This window comes from Aspergillus eucalypticola (assembly GCF_003184535.1).
Source record: "Aspergillus eucalypticola CBS 122712 chromosome Unknown BO83scaffold_14, whole genome shotgun sequence".
NCBI lineage: Eukaryota > Fungi > Ascomycota > Eurotiomycetes > Eurotiales > Aspergillaceae > Aspergillus > Aspergillus eucalypticola.
The window spans coordinates 563,407-584,901 of record NW_020290288.1 but is presented as its reverse complement, the minus strand read 5'-3'; the positions used below and the strand labels follow the sequence as shown (position 1 = coordinate 584,901).

The following is a 21,495-nucleotide window of genomic DNA, read 5'->3' as shown; positions in this document are numbered from 1 at the left end:
GTTTTGGTTTTGGTTTCGGCTTGGCTTCGTTTTGCTTACTTGACCTACAGTCCGTCCCAACTCGGCCTAGTCCCTTCACAGGGAGGTCTTACATAGTAGCTTCTGATTGGTCTTAATCTTTAAGGCGATCTTGCCCGTGACTTCAACTGTCCCTGAAACGGTTTAGTGGCCCGGCGGTTTCGGCGGTTTCGCCCTCCTGGATCCGATCTAGTGTTATCTACTAATGGACTAGCGCCCAACGTGTTAAAGGCGGCATGATTTATGGCACTGCTGATTGGACAAGAAGTCTGAAATCAATTGCCTCAGGTGTCTTTCTGCATCTGCTCCCATTTCTGGACTTCTCTGAACATGTACTGCGGACCTTCTTTACTTCCGATTCAATCCATTCTTTTCGATCGATGATCGTCGGTGATACAGATTAGTGATGGGGTATTTGTGGACGTCATTCCTATAAACAAGACATTGAATACGCTCAAGCCACTCGTCCCCATCACTTTTCATGCGGTGATCCTTGCTGTCAAGGCCCACGGGACCTCCCCGTACCTCAGTAGTCCTCCTCTTCTGGAATAGGCCGTCGGCATTATTATCATCCGTGTCTCTATGGCATCTGTTCCTGCAGCAGCGGTCTTTTCTTTGCCTCTCGCCCCATGGCAACAACCTGCCAGTGTGCGCGTAGCTCAGTACGAGCCTAGGAAGCGCAAGAAGGATTTCTCCGACTGGGGGGACGATGATGACGATGTTGATGGCGACACAACAGATGCGGCATCAGAGGCAGCTCCTGGTCCATCACTCACCCTCTCCCCGGATGAAGCCCATCAATATCGCATTGCTGGCCTTGCCTTCGACCAAGAATTACCTGGGGGCAATTTCCCACATGCCCCGGTTAAAGATCAACCGACCCGTCGGCAGACACGAAACCAAGTTCTGAAAGAGTTGACTTCGTTGCCATCTCCAATCTATCCTCCTCAGTCTGCAGCCCATCAAGGGAATCTACGTCTTCAGCATCTGGCCGTGCTATCTTCCATTTTGCACCGTTGCCTCCTGCAGAAAGACTTCGTTCGAGCGGGCAGGGCGTGGGGGTTAATCCTCCGTGAAGAAATTGGGGGCATCCCAATTGACGTCCGCACTGAAGGGAGATGGGGCATTGGTGCAGAAATCTTGCTCCGGCGTGACTGCCAGGTCTCGGGCACGTCTCCTGATAATGCACAGGAACGTGATGCAGAGCCGTCTGAGGCACCGCCTTCCAAACTCTTATTCACAAGGCAGGGTTTTGAAAAGGCCAAGCAGTATTACGAAACCCTCATCATTCAGCACCCATACCGAAAAGCGGCACCTGATGCTATAAGCTCACTACACTTTTATCCTGCCATGTTTGGACTTTGGGTGTATGTCACCCAGGAGGAGAGCAATGTTTCTCGACAGAAAATCTGGGACGCCCATGGTGCGTCCCCTGACGATTCGGAAGAAGAAGATTCTACGCTCGATATGCAACACCATGATGACACCCGACAAAAGACGCATGCGCTGGTTGCCAGTGTTAGGAAGAGTGAGCTGGAACAGGCTCAGAAGATTGCAGCCAGGATGGACGAGATTCTCGGATCTCCCCCATACTCCGACTCTCCTGAGTTACTGGAGCTCCGCGGAATGATCTCTCTCTGGATTGCTGATCTATTTGTCTCATCACTGCCATATGGGCGAGCAGATGGAGATATGGACGATTATGATTCCGATGAGACCGGTTCATCATCCGCCGAAGATCTTCAAGACTCGCTTCAAGAGCGGCGAGAGCGCCGACTTGCAGTCGAGAGGAAGGAATACGAGGTACAGAAGTCGCAGGATTATTTTGCGAAGGCCAAACAGCGTGGCAAAGGGGTCACCTCTACGTTTGGAGACCTGCATATAGATGATGATGATGCTTCATTTGGGTATGCGGATTAACGAGACATGATTAAAGATATGTATGGATGTATTTTACCATCACAAAAATAACTAAATGTAAGAACAGATGATATTCACAAGGTATTCATTCATGATCTATAAACTTCCCTCTCATCTCTCAGCTCAATTTGTAAGAAACTTAGATCAAACTGGCAGTATTGATGCCCATCGGTCACACGTGACCTCGTGTGGATGCCTCGCGCGTGCCTGAAGAATCAACGCGTTAGCCAATTTCGACCTCCTCTCAGAGCCATCGATTCAATAACCTCACAACCATGATCGGAGCCACACATTCTAGATAACAATTGTAAATTGCAAGTCAATCACAATCATTCTGGCATATCGATCAGCCCCTTCCCCACTTGCTCTTTGTTGAATACTACCCTTCCATCTCCTCACCCCGCTCAGACTCGGGTAACCATGGGAGTGGGCGATTATGTGCACTCAAAAGAGGCTGGCCAGCCTCGACCACGCACAACTGAAGCCTCAAAACAGTCACGGCAGGCTCTAGCCGCACAAGCAAGGGTTGACGTCCCTCCAACAAATCTGGTGGCGCCAGTGCCCCTGCCAATCAACAAATCAATTCCCTTGGAGCATTATTCAACACCGGCATTTAGCGAGCAGATGCCTCAGGCGCCCGCGGAAAATGGCGTGCATAGAGACATGTTTGACACCGATGTGGAAGGCATCGACGACTCGACTATTGCTGCGACAAGTGTCATGGGTGCAGAGGATGCTCCACTTCAATTCCAATTACGACCCGCCACAGTTCCTCAATATCAGGAGGCAGCGCCAGTAGCGGATGAGAGGCCACTGCATCCGTCTCGTTTGCCACGCCGTGCTTACGATGGCAAGTGGTACGAGAATCTTGGAGACAACGCTATGAAATCAGCTGGTTTCGACTCAGAAGACGCCGATGATGCAAGTCAATTGACCTCCATGGCTGGAGACGATGAACGATCTGATACAACTGAGGACGGGAACTACGCCCGCAGATACAGATCCTCCACCGAGGAACCATTAAGCAAACGACTACAAAGCTTTTGGACCGCCAGCAGGAGATCCTACCAGAATCCAGAACCACAAGCATACCCCGAACCATCAAAGACTGCTGCTCCTCCTCCTCCTCCTCTGCGGCAATCCACATCCGACGCCAGATTATCAAAACAGGCTCTACCCAACAGGAAAGTCACACTACCACGCAGTATGACAGCAACTCCACGGACACGATTCAGTCCACCTAAACCATCTCTACTAGAGCAACTGGACATAACCCCTACTCGTCGAACCTCAGGACCTCGACCCCAACCCGGCAAAGAACCAGGATTTGCCAGCACCACAAACCACCACCAGCGCCACAACTCCGACGACAACCACCTCTTCAACACCAGCCGCGACAGCCTACCACCCCTAACCGCCTTCGACATGACCAACATTGACGACCTCGACGTCGAAGACGATGACCACGACCCAATCAACGACCCCTTCGCCCGCCGCAACTCCGTCCAACGCATCGTCTCAGACGACCCCGACTTCCAACCCACCAAGAGCACCATCACCATCGGCACCAGTACCAAAAACAAAAGACGTAACCTCGAATCCGACTACCCGCCCGAAATCCTCCGCCAAAAATCCTTCAAGGACCTCCAATCCGAACCCTTCGACCACACCCCAACCGCACCCGCCAAATCCACCCCCACCACCACACCAGCCCCCAACCCAGGCCCCAACGCCACCTCGGACGAGAAAATAGATTTCTTACTAAACTCCGAAGACAAAGACCGCCGCGACTTCTTCTCCACGCTCACGATGAATGAATGGGAAGATTACGGCGATCTCCTCATCGACCAATTCAGCGACGCACTTTCCAAGATGAAAGATCTCCGCCATGCAAGACGGAAAACAGCGGCATTGTTTGAAGCGGAAATTGCGAGGAGGAATGAGGTTGTTGAGGAGCAATCTGCTGATTTGACGAGGAAATTGGAAGAGATGAGGAGTGGAGGGGCGGAGGTGTTGAGGGGGAGGACGCCTTGATTTTATTTAATATATGATATAAGTGAGAGGAGTTAACTTGCATATACTTAATGGCCTTCTCGGTGAAGGATGTACTCGCTTGTGTTGATTCTATTTCTATGTTTTTATTGGGGTTGTGGTATGTGCGTGCATGGACTGGAGAATGCACTTTATCACCAACATTTCGATCATGATCTCGTTCATTGTTATAGGTTTTAGACTGTATTTGTTTCTTGTTGTTTCTCGGGATATTCAAGGTTTTTATGATAGAGCTTACGTGAGGATGACCACCCTTCTTACTATACCATGTTTTTACTGCTTTGTTATGTACGTACGGTCTTTACTGTGATATCCTCATATCACCATCATCATTTAGCAATATCATTATACCCCACATCTTACTCCCCCAGCTCATAGCTCGAAATAAAATCTGCATTTGATTAAACACTAGCACTGCTAGCTATGCCTTTGACCCAAATGGCTGCAAATGCAAGACTCACTGAACCTGGACACTTGAAAACACTGAACACCAGCAGTGGTCTACAATCTCAATGATATAACACATACAGAAACACGGAACACGAAATCGCCATGAACAAAAAAAGGATACAATGAAGAGGCAGATAGTATGAACAACCATGTGGGAATCATATGCTTTAGGGGAATAAATGGGAGAGAAAAGAATTCAGTCAGGTTCAGGGGTTCTGTTTCGATAGCGCTGCTGCAAGGCGCTTGTAGTCATCCAGCAAAACAGATACATCGGCGATGGTAAGCTCGTTGGCGTTTTGCATCTGGAGGAAACGTTGAATAGGCGGGTCCACCCGCTCTACACGGGGCGGGACGCTGTGCACGATCGACGAGGAAGTCTCGCGGGAGAGAATAGAGGCTCTGATTCTCTCGGTGGGTGTGTTGGGCGATGGCATCGAACCAGGAGTGTCAGGAGTTCCAGGGACACCGCGTCCAAAGTTGCGGATCATACCGGGGATGTGGTTGAGTGGGTTGAGGGTGTTTCCAAAGTTTCGCACAGATTCAAGCGGTGTAGGCGCCTGCGAGGTCGCGCTTGCTGGAGAAGCCTGGGGCTCTTCCTTTTGGGGGCCTTGAGAGACAGTCGCTTTTCTGGAGCTGCCCTGGGTCCGAACACTCTCGACACTCCGGTCACGTGGTGTTCTCTGGCCACTGACCAGCCCTAGGAATGTATCCTCAGCCTTCGATCCGATGCGCCTTAATTGTGGGCGGTCAACGGGACGAGACTCTCTTCCGGCATTTTCGTCCTGGTTCAGGCTATGCTCCGTAGATATAGGGTTGTTGACCAGACGTCGAGCATCTGCCAAGGTCTTGGGCAGTACTGGGTTCCCATCTTTGACAGGGAACTGATTGGACTGCAACTCTTTGAGGCGGCCAAACAGGAAATTGAAGCTGCTGTCCAAGGATGCTCCAATGTTCTTGAGCCCCTGGTCGGCAGTGTTACGAACAGCGTCGTTAGCAGCACCGAGCACCTTGGCAGGGGGCTGGAAGAGGTTGTTCAGCCGCCGTTGTTGGGTGCTCGCCAATGACTGAGGTCTGGGCAAGCTATTCGAAGCTTCTTGTCCAACTGGTTTGGAGAGTTCGGGTGAGGCTGTCACTGGTGTAACCGACGATAATGCTGCTTCCTTGGTGGTAGTAGGAGACGGGAGGGAGTCGACCTTTCCGGCCGCAGTTGAATCATCATTGGATGCCTTGGTCTGGCCTTCAAAGGCCTCCTCGCCGCGCAATTCAGACAGATCTACATTTTCAAGAAAGCTAACGGCCGCTTCCAGGTTAGTCAAGCAATATGCGGTTTCACCGTCTATCTTATTGGACGACCTAAACCGCTGGATGAATTGTAGGTTGCTTATAACGTTGATTCCCTCAGGAGGGCAAGTGATCAAGGAATAGATCAGGGTAGGTAATATCTCGTCAGCAGAAGAGGATGACGGCAGGAGCTTAGTCAAGGCATCAACTATGGCCTTGTGCGCGGCGGCAAGTTGTTGAAGTTTGCCCAAAGGATACTTGTCATCGTTCATCTTTGCCAAGCAGTCTCGCGCAGCAGAAAGACATTCATCCGCTTCTTTTTGCTTGTCTTCATCGATAGCACTCAGGTCGATCTCGACACCGAGATCCTTCAGATTAATGCCAACTACAGAGAGAGCCGCTGTCTTTGAGCGCAGTTTCTCGTCTCTGATTTCATCCAATGTACTTTTATGTCTCCAGAGCTTGTCGTAGATAGTCTCACAAGCTCTCCGTTCCACGGCTTCTTCCAAGGCAACACGCTTGGTTGCAAGATGCTTTCGCGCAATCCTCCTTTCAGTGACTTCTGATGCTGTCAACATCTGGCGGCCATCTGAACCTGTATTACTAGACTTGCCCTGCGCGGCACGGTACGGGGAAGGGTCACGGTTTATCCGGGAAGCAAGAGCAGAGATATGTGTAGCTATGTGTGATTCGGCTCGGATGTAGAATTCTTGAAACCGGCTCGATACTTTCTCGATTGTGGGAGGAGAGGAGTGTACCTTGGCAGTAAGAGAGTGGACAAATCTGCCAGTAATAACATCAGCATCACATCAACGTGTAGTGATAGTAGAGGTCCGACTGTACCTGTCTGTCATACTTGCAAGCTCTATCGGTAGTTCCTCCGTGTGACCCAAGCTACCTCGAGAGAGCACCGAGGTCTCCTCACTCTGCTGTACATCGTCGCCGTAGCCCAAGTCGGCAGAGCCTGATTTCTCGAACAGGTCAGGGCTGCTGTTCCGGTCGTCCTCGGCCGTGGACAAGGGTAACGGGAGCGCCTCGGCGTCTACCGACTCTGGTATTGCCACGGACTGAACAGTCTTGGCTCTGGAACGAACGAAAGGGCTCGTCGCGGGAGTGTCCATCCTTGGGAACGAGCGGGCCGTGTGTAGGCGCGGCTTTGCAGCGCCATCGTCGGCAGAATTGGCAGACATGGTTATCTTTGAAAGAGTGACAACGGGGTATCAGTCCGACAAGTGTTGGGCTTTCAGCTGCTCATATGATCGGCTCATACGAATGCAGTAGTTGGGGCCGGTGCGTATAGATGACACCTGGAACTTTAATCTGGCAACCCCAACCGAACGGACGGGTCAGGGGGGAGAGGGCAAGAACTAGATCTGGGTGGGATTAGTTGTCCAAACCACACATCATGAGCAAACTACCTCGCAGGCCAGTTTCAAAAGACGTCAGACCTCCAAGAAGATGAGAGGAAAGTCAACAATCAATAGTGGCTCATGATTGCGCGGCGGAGTAAGCGTCGGCGAAACCCAAAAGCGGCGGACGTCACGCGCCAATCACGTGTGGCAGTCACGCTTTCTCCGCAATCGGGATTCCCGATGCGGCCTGTCACGATAAGTGATCTTCGCCTAGCTTGGAGTCTGTTTTTTGATGCATTTCTACCGAATGAACATGCGAAGGAGTACGAGTTCAATTCAAAGAGAAAAGGTATCAATTACGCAACTATCTTACTAATCGTTTACATTCGTGGCTATGTCAAACAAGCATGACTGAATGAAGCGTCAATTGAGTAAATAGGTATCATAGCTATCTAACATTCATCATTCTATGATGTTTATGCACGTGAACTAGAGAACAAGGCTAAATAAGAACAAGGGTAAGATACTATATTTTACAGACGGGAAGACTTGGAGTGGTCAGCCTTGGCCTCGGTAGCCTTCTCGATGCGGGCACCCAGATCGGGGTTCACACGATGGAACATGCCGTAGGTGGCCTTGCGAACACGCTCGTGGGCGGCGCACAAGTGAGAGGAAACGTTGTGGACAAAGTTGTCCTGCTGGCCGGGCTGGCGACCCAAGACCTGCCAAAGGCCGTTGGCCTGCACATAGTCCTCATCGGTGACGGGCAGCTGCTCAACAACGACGGAACCGGCCCACTTCTCGTGCTCCTGACTAGCCTTCACGGGCTGGTAGTTGTAAGGACGGAAGGTGGAGGGATAGTTGGGGTTGGCTCCGTAGTTGCCGTGAACGTTCATGTACCCATCACGGTGCCAGGGGCTGAACGAGCGGAGCGGGCAGTTGACGGGGATCTGCTCGTAGTTGCCGCTCAGACGGTGGCGCTGGGTGTCAGGGTAGGAGAAGAGGCGGGACTGCAAGACAGGGTCGGCAGAGGGCTCCACGCCCGGCACCATGTGCGAGGGGGAGAAGGCGGCCTGCTCAACCTCGGCGAAGTAGTTCTCGGGGTTCTTGTTCAGAGTGAGCTTGCCGAAGCGACGCAGAGGAACCTCACTCTGAGGCCAGACCTTAGTCAGGTCAAAGACGCTCCAGCGGAACTTCTCGGCCTGCTCGGGGCTCAGGACCTGGACGTAGCAAGTCCATGAGGGGTTCTCGCCACGCGAGATGGCGTCGAACAGGTCCTGGGTGTGCCAGTCGGGGTTTTCAGCCGCCAGGCGAGTGGCCTCCTCGTTGTTGAAGGTCTTGTTGCCCTGGTCGGTCTTCAGGTGGATCTGGACGTAGTTGAAGGTGCCGTCGGGCTTGATCCACTTGTAAGTGTGGCCGGAGTAGCCGTTCATGTGGCGGTAAGAGTAAGGCGTACCACGGTCACTGAAGAGGTGCATGACCTGGTGAACGGCTTCTTGGTGGGTGGAAAGGTAGTCCCAAAACATGGTGGCATCCTTGAGGTTGGTCTGGGGGTTGCGCTTCTGGGTGTGAATGAAGATGGGGAACTTGGCGGGATCACGGAGGAAGAAGACAGGGGTGTTGTTGAAGACCCAGTCCCAATTGCCCTCTTCAGTGTAGAACTTGATAGCGAAGCCACGGGGATCACGCGCGCTGTCCGCAGAGCCCTTCTCCCCACCGACGGTTGAGAAGCGAGTGAACAGCTTGGTCTTCTTGCCAATGCCCTTGAGCATGTCGATGACGGTGATGTCGCTGATGTCATCGGTGACCTCGAAATCACCAAAGGCGCCAGCACCCTTGGCGTGGACAACACGCTCCGGGATTCTCTCTCTGTCGAAGTGTGCGAGGAGGTCGATCAGGTGGAAGTCCTGAAGCAGAAGGGGCCCGTTGCGGCCAACGCGCTGGGCAGCCTGGGGGTCCATAACCTGAGATGTGTCAGTATGTTATCCGTAAATGGACCATATGATGTCGGCGCAGCATACTGGGCAGCCATTGGAGGTAGTGTAGATGGGCTTCTCATTGTAGCGGTAGGTCTCTAAAAGACAGAGCAGCAGAGTTAGTTTTCAGTTCACATTTCAGAAGATGAAAGCCAGAGTAGTATAGACGTACTGGGTTGATCGTCCTTGCCCATGGTGACGGTTTGTGATAAGAGCTAATTTAAAGTGTTGCAAGAGTGATAAACTGAAGATGGAGACAAGGCGGGGAGAGAAAGGAGTTGTCCGGCGGAGTAAGATAGCTGAATGCGGGGTTTTAGTAGATTGGAGAGCTAGCAATGGTCCGTTGATGGGGACAAGAAGGTCCTTGGGACGAATGCGGGGAGTAAACAAAGCCACGGAACGAGGTCCCAATGAAGGAAGAAGTAATTGCAAGAACTGAAGCAGCAGCGGCAAGGGACGAAGAGATTATAAGGAAAAGAGCAGACGATCCATTGAAAGATTTGAAGGCGGGTGGCTCGTCGCCGAGGGAGGCAGATGGGGAACCCCGTGCAGCAACAGCCAATGATGATGCCGGGGAAGGTCAACGCGGTGGTTCCACGGAATCGCCTGCCTCGATCAGTCCCGCTGCCCGTCCGATTTCCCGCCGGTTCAGGTACTATGACTTATGCGGGCCATTCATCTGAGATCAATTGATAGTTGAGCTCACTTATAGAACACTATTTTAACCTGAAGCAATCCAAATGCTTCTGGGCAGCAATGAAAGAAACTCAAAAACTCATTTGCATATTAACATTTCTCGGAAGCACGAAACAAAGAAAATCACCCAAAAGGAGCTTTCCGATACGCTAATTTACCCCGCACAGTTGCAGCCAATTCCGCCAGGGGTGTCCACCAATCAGCATTATCTCGATGTCAGAATGTCGACCAAGTCTAGATTTCCCCGCGTTATTTCCAGTGAAGGGGAGTTGACTATAAATCCACACAGTATATTGAGGACGATGTGGAGGATAACTCTGTTCTAGATGGTTCACTAATATAAGTGTTGTGGTGTGGACGGAGATCCCTAACACGTAACCACCTAAACGAGCACTGAAACGGCCCGAGGTGGGCATGCAAAGCTCCCGGGAGTCTACAAAATGCGCTAGAATTCGAGGTTAGTTTATCCGCTAGTGATTTAGTGTGGCTGTTGTGGTCTGATAAAGCGATAATCAATCTTAGTCAATGGACCTGGCCAGAAGTTTCCTGCCATTCTGCAGCCCGCCAGCCCTGCAGGCACTAATACTCAGTACTACTGGTTGGCCGTCTGGCCCTTCCGCGATCCCCATCGTAGAAATCCTATCCGGGCGTATTTCTTGCCTGATTGGGAAAGTGCCTGACTTTGCTGATTCTCTGCAAGAGGAAGGCAATCCTGTTTGACCTTCCTTATCAGATGATGTGATACTTCGAGCTGTTGTTCGTTCGCTGTTACCTAAGATAGTCATTAAATGAAATCTTCATGATAAAGATAGCTAGCTAGATGAGCGGTATATGATCACGGGGAGTAAAGCGATGATGTTTCGATCGCAATTAAGATAACCCCCCCCACATTCTTCGGAACACAAGTTTCCCTGTATAATTCTCTCCGCTCAGGACCTTTCAATTCGCTACTGTGCGATATTCATGAATATAATTGGCCGAGGTAACCATTTGTCTGTCTCCAGCGCCAATTGCGGCTATGATTATCGGCTTGTCAAGTCAACATGATGATCACCCGATTCCTTGACATTATTGCGAAAGTTATTTCTCTACCGACAGCTACGTCAGATTCAACGGGGAGTTCCCCGCGGAAAGCTCCGCCCTCCGAAGCGGAACGAGATTCTCCTAGTGGAATAGGAACCCGAGCAGCAGATGCCTCGGAACACCCGCCCGCTCGGTTCCGATCGCGTTCATGCGAGTTTCTAGTTTACGCTTCATGCTTTGAGGTTTACTCATCCTCAGAAAGTCAATTTGTCCTGCAAACACTCAAATCATATAGATACAGTCGAATCAATCATTAAGCCATACCCATTTGAGCGAGAAAACGATTAACATCAGTCAAGCCCATTACATAGCAGATTCATCAAGTCATGTCATATCCAGCCGGACCTCGCCGTCACCTTTACTTCCGATCAGCATTCGCACCGGATCTGTCGCCATTGATGCTGCTAAGGATGTCTCCAGTCGACTGTCCGACGCCCCGGGTTGTGTTGCCCAGGCCTTCAGTGGCACCGCCAACAGTCTTTCCAAGACCCTGAGTCGCACCGCCGGCAGTCTGACCGAGTCCTCCCACAGTGTTTCCCACAGTGTCTCCAAGTCCTCCTACAGTGCTTCCGACAGTGTCTCCGAGTCCGCCCACGGTCTTTCCTAGGGTATCGCCGACGCCTCCAAGGAGGTTCGCTATATACTTACGCATTAGCAACAGGTGTGTAATGGTATCGAGGTATTATGGGATTTGGTACCCAGGGGTGCGAGAACTTCATAACGCGACCGACTAGTTAAGTCAAGGCACAAACAAGGGAGAATATAACATAGGAACAGTAGGTGCTCGGGTCGATGGTCACTTACGGTTGTTGTTGTTATCGTTGCCAGAAGACATGACGTCGATGTCGCGGCAGCAAAGCTATTTCAGTGAGGAAGTTTTTTGGAGGAAGGAAATTTGTATCTTGAATCAAAGTATGATTTTTGGTTAGACTGATGATGCAGTATAGATCGAATCTATCGCCAAATGTTGTGATACCTGTTCATTTTATATACCAAGGTACATAGGCACATGTGTCCAATATCGAAAGTCGCCACGGGACGCTCCATCCCCCTATGATATCATCGTGTTCTGAAACCAAGATGGTACCACAACCCGCAGCCAATAAATCCGGGCAATCGAAAATCTGATGGCAGCGCCTGATGACGCTCGTCCGCGAAATGATGAAATAAGGCCCTGGCCGTTATGACAGTGGCGCGACGACCCCTACCTGCGATGCTGGTTATGGTGCTCATTGGTCCCCACAAACATCCGCATACGTAGGGAATATGCGAGTAAATATGGTACTATAGCAGCACGAGACCTTATGTGTCTAACCAGATATAGGGTTTAGGCAGCGATGGGAACCGTCTTCCTAACCAACCTGCACTGTTAGACTTATTTTGCGCAACAACTATCCCCAAGCGGATTGATTTGGGCAGTTGCAGTATTGGGACTCATCCTTCACTCTGGTCCACTCGTCCAAGCCGGTCGGGATGGCTCGTACTAATTACCAGTGACTACCAGTAGAGAAATGGCCCGTCAGATCATCGATAAAGACGGGCTTAGGTTCTAGTACGATCCGCCTGAATTCACATTTCCCAACGTAGCCGTCAACGACTTGTACCTCACGGACGAACAGAAAAGTGCCCCCGATATCAACTTTAACCAAATAACACCTTTGTATCCTCGCTCATAATAGATCCCCCCTAATTATCACCCACCCCAACTTTAACACCACCCTCCAAAGCCTGTTCCGACTTGGGACACGGGAAACTAGGACTCAGGCCCATGGTGCTTCAAGCAAGATACCGGGGCAACCTCAAAAGTGATCCAGCATTTGTCAGATCCCCCGGTATTGTACATAGTTAATACTGCATAACTGTATCAGAAAATGTCAGATTGGGTCTGTATAGGTGTACTTCAATCCTTACGCACGTGATTAATCTAGGGTCAATCTTAGCGCCGGTCCAGTCAGCAGGAGCTGTAGCAATTATCTCCAATTTCTATGAATTGGAACGCGATCCTAGTCTAGGGGACCCCACTAACAACAATGACATCCACAATGACAGAAGTCAGAACCGACCAACAACACGCGGCAAGCGCTTCAGGCAATACAGTCAATAATGAATTTTGCGGTCCTACAAGCAGGTCGGCAACCACTTTCGACGCGATAACCGATCATGCCAGCCTGCATAGAGAAGCCGAGTATCCCAGCGGCACGAAATTCTGGCTCCTCATGCTCACCCTAGCTGCCGTCCTAATCTTGAGCAGCATAGACATGAACATCGTCGCCACAGCCGTACCTAGCATAACAGACTACTTTCACACCGTTGCAGACGTCGGATGGTATTCCTCTGCCTTCAGACTCTGCCAGTGTTCCTTCCAGTTTGTTTTCGGCAAGGCGTACGAGCTCTTCTCTATCAAGACCGTCTTCTTACTTGCCAATGCCATCTCCATAGCAGGTTCACTGCTCTGCGGCGCCGCCAGTACCTCGACCATGCTGGTCGTAGGTCGGGCTATAGCTGGCCTAGGATCCGCAGGCCTTCTTTCCGGGTGCTTCGTTATCCTCGTACAATCAACACCTTTACACAAACGACCCATGTTCACCGGCATGATGGGCGCCGTCGAAGGCCTAGCTACGCTATCCGCACCACTTCTCGGCGGAGCCATCGTGCAGTCCATTGGCTGGCGATGGTGTTTCTACATCAACGCACCTCTCGGTGCCGCTACCCTAGCACTGACCATATGTTGTTTCTCAGACCCGCCAAAATCCAGCGCCATCGCCCGCATGGGCCTCAAACAAAAGATCATACAACTTGACCTGACAAGCAACCTCTTATTCATTCCAGCACTAACAGCCCTCTTCCTAGCCTTTTCCTGGGCCGGCACCAAGTACTCCTGGACCAGCGGCCCAGTAATAGCCCCTCTGATCACCTTCACCATCCTTATGGCCGCCTTCATCTACAACCAAAAACGCCTCGGGGACGCCGCCGCCCTCCCCCTCCGCATCATGAAACGCCGCAGCGTCATCGCCGGCTGCATCTTCATCATGTGCGGCAACAGCACCGGCAACGTCCTCGAATACTACCTGCCCACTTACTACCAAGTCGTACGTGGATACACCCCCGCCAAAAGCGGCTACATGATGCTCCCTATTATTATCGCCGGCACCGTTGGCGCACTCATCCACGGCTTCGGGACCAGCGCTATTGGCTACTACGCCCCGTTCATGCTTTTTGCGTCGATCATGATGCCCGTTGCCGCGGGCCTCATCACTACCTTCAAAGTCAATACTAGCTTCGCCGAACTGATCATATACACTGCCTTTTCTGGCCTGGCATACGGTATTGGTTTCTCCGGTCCGCAGAACGCTGTCCAGACGGTGTTGCCCGTGGAGGACGTGCCGCTGGGTACGTCGATTATGCTTTTCGCTCAGTCGTTTGGTCCGGCTGTGGCGATTGCTGTTGCGCAGGTCTTGTTCGTGGATCAGCTCTCGGTGAATCTGAGGGGGCTTGTGTCTGGCATTGATGGGGCGGGTATCGAGAATAGTGGTTTATCACAACTTGTGGCGGATATGTCGCCGGCTAAAACGAGGGATGTTCTCGTGGCGATTGATAGAAGTCTTATACAGACCAGGTATTTGGTGATTGGACTCGCATGTGCCACGATGGTGGGGAGTTTGATGATTGAGTGGCGGTCGGTGAAATCGAGACGCGACTAGATACCACTCAGCAATACCCTACACAACACCTTATATAAACGGATAACCTTACACTCCCTCCCCGGATCCCCCACCCTTTCCACCTCCAACAACACCCTCCAAACCCAGACACCCAAATCCACAATGCACCTCCCGAAAAGCCCTCCCAAACCACTCCTTCCCATTCCTCGCAATCTCCCCCGCCCTCTCCCTCCCCTCCTCACTAGACGTAAAATACCTCACCACCTCCGGTACCTCCTCCATCCCCAAACTAACCGGGATGTAATGCACCCACGGCCACAGTCTCTCATCATGCCACTCCCTAAACAGAGTCTGCTTTACTGGAGCAGAATTCGACGCTAACAGGCTATAAAACATCCCGCTGATTTCATTCCCATCTAGATCAAATATTAGCTTCGATTGTAGACCCTGGTCTTTATCGGCCCAGGAGTGCGGATGGAAGACGCGGCGTTGGGCGCGGCAGGAGGCGGGTGAACAGTTGAAGATGCGGGTGTTGAGGAAGGTGGATTTTTGTGTGGAGATTGAAGTTGAGGTTTGGTGGAGGTAGGTGTAGCTGTTGTGATAGTGATCTGGATTTGTGACTAGGCTAACAAAGCGTTGGCGGTGGAAGTTGTGCCAATCGTTGGTATTTATGGCGAAGGCGCCGGTTGTAGAACCGGCCCAGTAGAGGGTGTTTTTTTTTTTTTTTTTTGATGCCATGGGATGTCTTTTTCAGGGGTGTATTGGAAGTCCGATGCTAGGTAGGCCGGACTGGGTAGAGGATATCGGTCATGGTGGAGAGGGAGCCTGTGGAGAGGATTGGGAGGAGGCCTGTTATGGGGCGAAAGGAGGTTGGGCTGAGGAAGATGCCGTGCTTTGTGCTGTATTTGAGTGGAGACAGAGGTTCTTGGCTTGGTTTGGATCGGTGATGAATGGGAGGTTTGGGGCTTGGGCTGGGGGTTGATGGTCTTGGGTCTGGGTACTGTTGGGTTGGTAGGCGCAGGGGGCTGATATAGTATCCCATGCTGATTGCCTGGAGTGATCCTTTATGCTCGGACTGGTATGGATATTGGTTGGTGGAGGGGGTATCACCCTTGGCTCATCGAGATGATTGATCAGGAAGGTAAAGTCAGGGAGAGTAGCGGGTATAATCTCAAGTAAGGTGTCGAATGTATGTTGAATATTCCGATCAAGCACGCGGAAATCATGAGCATTTTGTTTTGCGTGAGCTGCCAGAAAACGTACAGGTCCAAAGGTCATTACCGGGCAGATTGCGCGCATTTACAATGTTCTCCCTGATCTCTTTTCCGGTTGATTTTGTCAACGGTAGTATACTGTCGTATATAGCATCGAAATCGTCAATTATCGGCGACTGATGAGCAGACGCATATAGGAACCAATCCTCGAATCCAGGTGGTGGCTCAATCTTATAACGTAGGCGATACTCGTCGCATGCAGCTGTTTATGTGCGGGATTGCTTGTGGAGAGTTTCTTCGAACTCGAGTCGGGCTTTAGCCATTAATGCCGCGATAGGGATGGTTCTCGATTATTGTGTTGTTTGTAATTATATGGTCCATACGTTTGCGATGTATGGAATAACCGCTACGAGACCAAATATCCACACAATCCATCGCCCCTTTAGATAACTTGGAAGCACTTGGGTAAGTTGTGCAAGCACTTGTATAGAGGCGACATCGTTTACAAAGGCTTTGAGGTCTGACGACTGGTTGAACGGGCTGTTGGCAGACAGAATACCGAAGATTTCGATCAAGATAGCTGCGCTCCAGGGATAGTGGTATATCTTCGAAGCCGTCAGCAGAGTACCGTATACTGTGAAGCTTTGGGGTTTACTGTCTGAATTGTGAAGAATTAAGCAAAGGCCTTAAAGGCGCCTGAAGCAAGAATGCTAAGGGGATGTCCCAGGAATAACCGAATATAAATATCTTCGCTACAACCGTCGCCGCCAACATTGGCGGAATTCTGACAGCGAGATGGAATGATGTCAACTCGACATCAATGCAACCAGGCAGTTCTCGTCCATGCTGAGACAAGATAATGATGGAAATGCCCAGGACACAGACCAAGGGGATCAATGAGAGACCCCATTCAAGAAGGTTCGCGGAGGATGAAAACTAGAAGGGTTAACATGTATAGCTACTTACTGGTGCTTAGAATGTATGGTGTCCAGACAAGCCAGGCACTGTTACCTACGGAGATTTCAAAGATTTAGTATCTGGTCATAAGTTGTGACGCTTGGTAATATTCAAGGACAATTACTACGAACCCGTTTATTTATTGCGAATCGTCACCCATATATTTATGAGCCACCTACTTCTAAGCCTACCGGACATACCGTTATTCATTACTCATCTAGTACATGGCTGGGGTATAATGTGAGTATGAGACAGAAATGATAAGGATGGCAACAACACACCCAATACTATAACAATTGAGAGCTACTGTCTAGCAATTTACTCAGCTTGCATCGTCTCAGACTCATATGAGATGACCCAGGAGACACACACTATGCACAGACTTAGTATGTCCGATAGGGTATGAATTATTTCCATCGAATCAACAACCAGTGGGACTCCATATTTTTAATCATTATCAGACAAATGCAGTGCGCCTTGCTTTGCACAACCAATTTTGATCTAAGCAGTAGGTAAAGTAAGTTGGAAGTGGTGTCCTTCCATGTCTATCTGAACCGGATTGAGCCGCGTATATGGAATTGGCCAATCATCCCCGACCATTGGACGCGTAGGTAACCAGAAGAGGACTAATCAAGCTACACAGGAAACATGTGACCCTGTAGGGTCATGATCGGGTATTTGCATATACGCCATGTGCTCAACGGTGCTGAATCTGTTGGCCATTGGATAAATATTAAATTGGGGTTAAACCAAGAAGTGATCCTTCGTGGCGTGATTTCATGCATATACGCATAGATTAAGAAGAAAGTCAGAGTGGCCAAGCTTCATCCACATGCCGGATTTGGAAATGGACAGGAAGAATCGGAGATCGAGGCGGATCCTACGGGATCAAGCTTATCGGAGATTTTTGGTCTGCATTCCGGCCACGAGGAACCTGCAGGCGATGCATCTTAGCGTGCATACTCGATCGGTTATACTTTTGTGTGCAGCGATCAACTACACGTTGACTTTCTGTTTGAGTTGAATTGAACCATGATATCCTATTAACTTTGTGTGTATCTTTCTGCTTCTTGTGGGCAATAATTGGCGGAGGGGGATGCCGTCCCTTATTTTCCCCGCAAACCCCTCGTGTCGGATCCCGGCGTAAAATGAGACTTGGCCTGGCTTTAGTCGGAGTTTAAATTTGCCTTGGGAATCTGTGTCACCCAGATCTATTGCAAACCAAATGATTCGATTCGAAATCAAGAATACGAGTCAGACACTATTGTACGCAAGCAAATGACACCAAACCGGTTCCTGCAGTCGGTGGGGGGCGCACTATGCTGAGTATGCTCACCACCGCCGGCCCCGCCGCCAGCATAAAAATCTAACGATGGCCGTCCCGCTACTAATGCGCTCCGGTCCGGAACGTCCCTGATTTTCCTGCTGCCCTCCAGTGATTGATTGTCCGTCTCCTCTTCCCTCCCTCCTCTGTCCTCTTCACCTCCTCTCTCCCTCCCCTCCCCTTTCACCCTTTTCTCCCTCCCCCTGGGATTGCCTGCAATTGCTCGCCAGCATGGCTTCCCCTAAGGTTCCGGATGCCATTGCCCCGGCAGAGCAGCCGCCAACGCCCTCCACCGATCGTCAGGATTCCATGGCTTCCGCAGCCAAGATAATCCAGAATGCCAAAGCGGCCACGGACAAGGAACAGAAGATGACCCTGCTCCAGGGCGTCAAGCTCTATCCCAAGGCCGTTGCCTGGAGTATCCTTATCTCCACCTGCATCGTCATGGAAGGCTACGATATCAGTCTTGTCAACAACTTCTACGCTTTCCCTCAATTCAACCGAAAATACGGCGAGTTGTCGGCGGATGGGACATATCAGGTGCCAGCACGGGTAATTGACTCCCTCCCCTCTTGTTTACCTGGGACATACATGCAATTGCACCATCATCCCGCACGCCATGCAGTGCTCGCGTGACACAATTGGCTAACAAAACGTCTCCTATGCAGTGGCAATCGGGTTTGAGTAACGGTGCCTACGTCGGAGAAATCATCGGCCTTTTCATCAATGGCTGGGCCTCGGAACGCTTCGGATATCGCTATACTATCATGGCTTGTCTCGTTTTGATCACGGCGTGGACCGCCATCTTCTTCACCGCCCCGAACGTCCAGGCGCTGCTGGCTGCGGAAATTCTGGCTGGTATTCCCTGGGGAGTGTTTCAGACATTGACCGTCACCTACGCTTCAGAGGTGTGTCCGGTGGCGCTGCGTGGATACCTTACGACCTACGTCAATTTCTGCTGGGGATTGGGACAACTGATCGGTATCGGTGTGATCAAGGGTATGATCAATCGGGATGACCAGTGGGCGTACCGGATTCCATATGGACTGCAGTGGATGTGGCCATTGCCCCTCTTCATCGGGATTTCTCTCGCACCAGAATCCCCATGGTGGTTGGTCCGGAAGGGCAAGATTCAACAAGCCAAGAAAGCCCTGCTGCGATTGACGAGCGTGAAGCGAGAGACCAACTTCGACGCCGACGAGACCATCTCGATGATGGTTCATACCACATCCCTGGAGAATAAGATCACCACCGGGGCCAGCTATCTGGACTGCTTCAAAGGCACCGACCTGCGCCGGACCGAGATTGTCTGCATGGTGTGGGCTATTCAAAATCTGAGCGGCAACTCTTTCTCCAACTACTCGACCTACTTTCTTGAACAGGCAGGCCTGAGCACCGACAATGCCTATGCATTCGCCATGGGCCAGTACGGAATCAACATGGTCGGCGTCTTCGGAGCCTGGTTCCTCATGTCCATCGGCCTGGGCCGGAGAACACTCTACCTGTACGGCCTCTGCGGGCTGTGCGTCATGTTGCTTGTCATGGGATTCCTTGGCCTAGTACCCGAGGAGCACAAAACCCAGGCCGCCCTGGCCACCGGCTCCATGATGATCGTATGGGCGCTCTTCTACCAGTTGACCGTCGGCACGGTCGCCTACTCCCTTGTCGCCGAGCTCTCCACCCGCCGCCTTCAAATCAAGACGGTCGTGCTCGGCCGCAACCTGTACAACATCGTCGCCATCGTCTGCGGTGTCCTGACCCCGTACATGCTGAACCCCGGCGCATGGGACTGGGGCAACTATGCCGGCTTCTTCTGGGGCGGCATCTGCTTCCTTTGCATCGTGTACACGTTCTTCCGGGTTCCGGAGCCCAACGGACGGTCGTTCGCCGAACTCGACCTTCTCTTCGAGCGGGGAGTCAGTGCGCGCAAGTTCGCCCAGACCCAGGTCGATGTGTTTGACGAGACCATGGAGTATGGGACGGTCGATCACTATCAGACGGAGAAGACAGTGGCGACCGATGTGGCGGCCGTTGGAAAGGAGAATTCGAACTCGGATTCGAATCCGACTTCAATTTCATCGCAATGATGGATGACGCTCTTTTTGTAATAACAATATATATAATAATGTACATAGAGACAGCTAATAATGAACATAGACGATTAATGATTCATTCTCATGTTTACGAGTCGTTAGGTGGGCTTGATGTTACTACTTTGACAATTGACAGGTTCCTCATGACATCTCCGAGACCAACCCATCATACAGTCCAATCCACTTACTCATTCGACCACTCCGGCTTCTTCTTCTCCGCAAACGCCGTCATGCCTACAACCGTCAGCATCAACCACTTTTATCCAAAGGAAAGAAAGAAGCAAACTCACCAATCTTCTGATCCCTACTCCCAAACAACCCATGAAACAATCTCCTCTCAAACTCCACTCCCTCCCTCAACCCAACTTCATACCCCTTATTCACGACCTCCTTACACGCCACCACCGCAACCCTCGAATAGCCCGCAATTGTCTCCGCCGTCTCAACTGCAACATTCACCACCTCATCCTTACCTCCCTCCACCACCCTCGCCGCAACACCCCACTCGCCCGCCTCCTTTCCACTGAAGTTCCTCCCCGTCAGAATCAACTCCATGGCCTTACTCTTCCCGACAGCCTTCGTGAGCCGCTGCGACCCGCCCGCACCGGGAATAACCCCCAACTTAATCTCAGGCTGTCCGAAGGTCGCGGTCGACGTGCAGTAGATGATGTCGCACATGAGGGCGAGTTCGCATCCGCCGCCCAGGGCGTAGCCGGAGACGGCGGCGATGACGGGCTTGCGGATTGCGTTGGCGAGGTGCGACCACGGGGCGATGAAGTTGTTGCTGTATGCGGAGGAGAATGTTAGGGGGGCCATTTCTTTGATGTCGGCGCCGGCTATATCATCATCAAAAATATGGGTTAGTGGTGTTTGTTGGTTGTGTTATTGGGGAGGGTAATGGCGCACCTGCGAAGGCTTTCTCACTGCCGGTGATCACGATCGCACCGATGTCTTTGTCCGTGTCGTAGGTGGTTAGGGCATCGTTGAGTTCTTCGAAGAGTGGGCTGGAGAGCGCGTTGAGGGCTTTGGGGCGGTTGAGGGTGACTGTTGCATTGCGATTGAGGTTGTGGTTAGTATTGGATTGGCTTACATGCTTGTTGCTATGCTATTGTTTGAAGGGGACTGGGGAAGGGGCGTACTCAGTCCTACGCCCGGCTTGGGAGTCGAGGTGAGGATGTGCTCGTATGCCGAGGTTGCGGTTGCGGAGAACGGACGGCCGCGGGCAAGAAAGGAAGTCAGAGGAATGGCAGTGCGGGAGGAGACGAGACGGGAGCACTGGCGGGAGAACATATTGAGAGCAAATACTGATTATCTAGTATATGAGAGGAGAGAGATGCGTGAAGAGATCAATTGCAGATGTGGTCGAGGGAAATAGTCGGGGAAAGGGAAGGGGGATATGATGATGATAGTAGCAGCT

At 51.3% G+C, this 21,495-nt stretch overlaps 7 protein-coding genes across 7 annotated transcripts; 3 read left to right on the top strand and 4 right to left on the bottom strand.

Moving 5' to 3' along the window:
* Positions 1–384: 384 nt before the first annotated feature.
* BO83DRAFT_408729 (uncharacterized protein) lies at positions 385–3,972 on the top strand (the record flags this gene model as incomplete). Its single annotated transcript, XM_025534073.1, has 4 exons — positions 385–882; positions 910–1,925; positions 1,955–1,958; positions 2,347–3,972. The coding sequence occupies exons 1-4, from the start codon at positions 601–603 to the stop codon at positions 3,970–3,972; spliced, it is 2,928 nt and encodes a 975-aa protein (XP_025387632.1). The 5' UTR covers positions 385–600.
* A 576-nt stretch (positions 3,973–4,548) lies between these two features.
* BO83DRAFT_379025 (VPS9 domain-containing protein) lies at positions 4,549–7,176 on the bottom strand. Its single transcript, XM_025531406.1, has 2 exons — positions 6,565–7,176; positions 4,549–6,504 (listed from the first exon to the last, which is right to left on the bottom strand). Exons 1-2 carry the CDS (start codon positions 6,909–6,911, stop codon positions 4,647–4,649), a joined length of 2,205 nt encoding a protein of 734 aa, XP_025387631.1. The 5' UTR covers positions 6,912–7,176; the 3' UTR covers positions 4,549–4,646.
* A 318-nt stretch (positions 7,177–7,494) lies between these two features.
* Positions 7,495–9,476, bottom strand: fgaCat (catalase easC). The gene is made up of 3 exons (XM_025531405.1): positions 9,222–9,476; positions 9,095–9,147; positions 7,495–9,037 (listed from the first exon to the last, which is right to left on the bottom strand). The coding sequence occupies exons 1-3, from the start codon at positions 9,241–9,243 to the stop codon at positions 7,607–7,609; spliced, it is 1,506 nt and encodes a 501-aa protein (XP_025387630.1). The 5' UTR covers positions 9,244–9,476; the 3' UTR covers positions 7,495–7,606.
* A 1,513-nt stretch (positions 9,477–10,989) lies between these two features.
* Positions 10,990–11,757, bottom strand: BO83DRAFT_379023 (uncharacterized protein). The gene is made up of 3 exons (XM_025531404.1): positions 11,633–11,757; positions 11,527–11,541; positions 10,990–11,464 (listed from the first exon to the last, which is right to left on the bottom strand). Exons 1-3 carry the CDS (start codon positions 11,661–11,663, stop codon positions 11,187–11,189), a joined length of 324 nt encoding a protein of 107 aa, XP_025387629.1. The 5' UTR covers positions 11,664–11,757; the 3' UTR covers positions 10,990–11,186.
* A 1,113-nt stretch (positions 11,758–12,870) lies between these two features.
* Positions 12,871–14,529, top strand: BO83DRAFT_427677 (MDR family MFS transporter; the record flags this gene model as incomplete). The annotated part of the gene is made up of 1 exon (XM_025535359.1): positions 12,871–14,529. The coding sequence occupies one exon, from the start codon at positions 12,871–12,873 to the stop codon at positions 14,527–14,529; it is 1,659 nt and encodes a 552-aa protein (XP_025387628.1).
* A 3,633-nt stretch (positions 14,530–18,162) lies between these two features.
* On the top strand, positions 18,163–20,457 carry BO83DRAFT_362254 (putative MFS alpha-glucoside transporter). Its single transcript, XM_025529499.1, has 2 exons — positions 18,163–18,537; positions 18,654–20,457. Exons 1-2 carry the CDS (start codon positions 18,217–18,219, stop codon positions 20,070–20,072), a joined length of 1,740 nt encoding a protein of 579 aa, XP_025387627.1. The 5' UTR covers positions 18,163–18,216; the 3' UTR covers positions 20,073–20,457.
* Positions 20,081–21,368, bottom strand: echA (enoyl-CoA hydratase echA; the record flags this gene model as incomplete). The annotated part of the gene is made up of 4 exons (XM_025529498.1): positions 20,081–20,312; positions 20,369–20,914; positions 20,985–21,122; positions 21,218–21,368. 4 exons carry the CDS (start codon positions 21,366–21,368, stop codon positions 20,263–20,265), a joined length of 885 nt encoding a protein of 294 aa, XP_025387626.1. The 3' UTR covers positions 20,081–20,262.
* Positions 21,369–21,495: the final 127 nt, after the last annotated feature.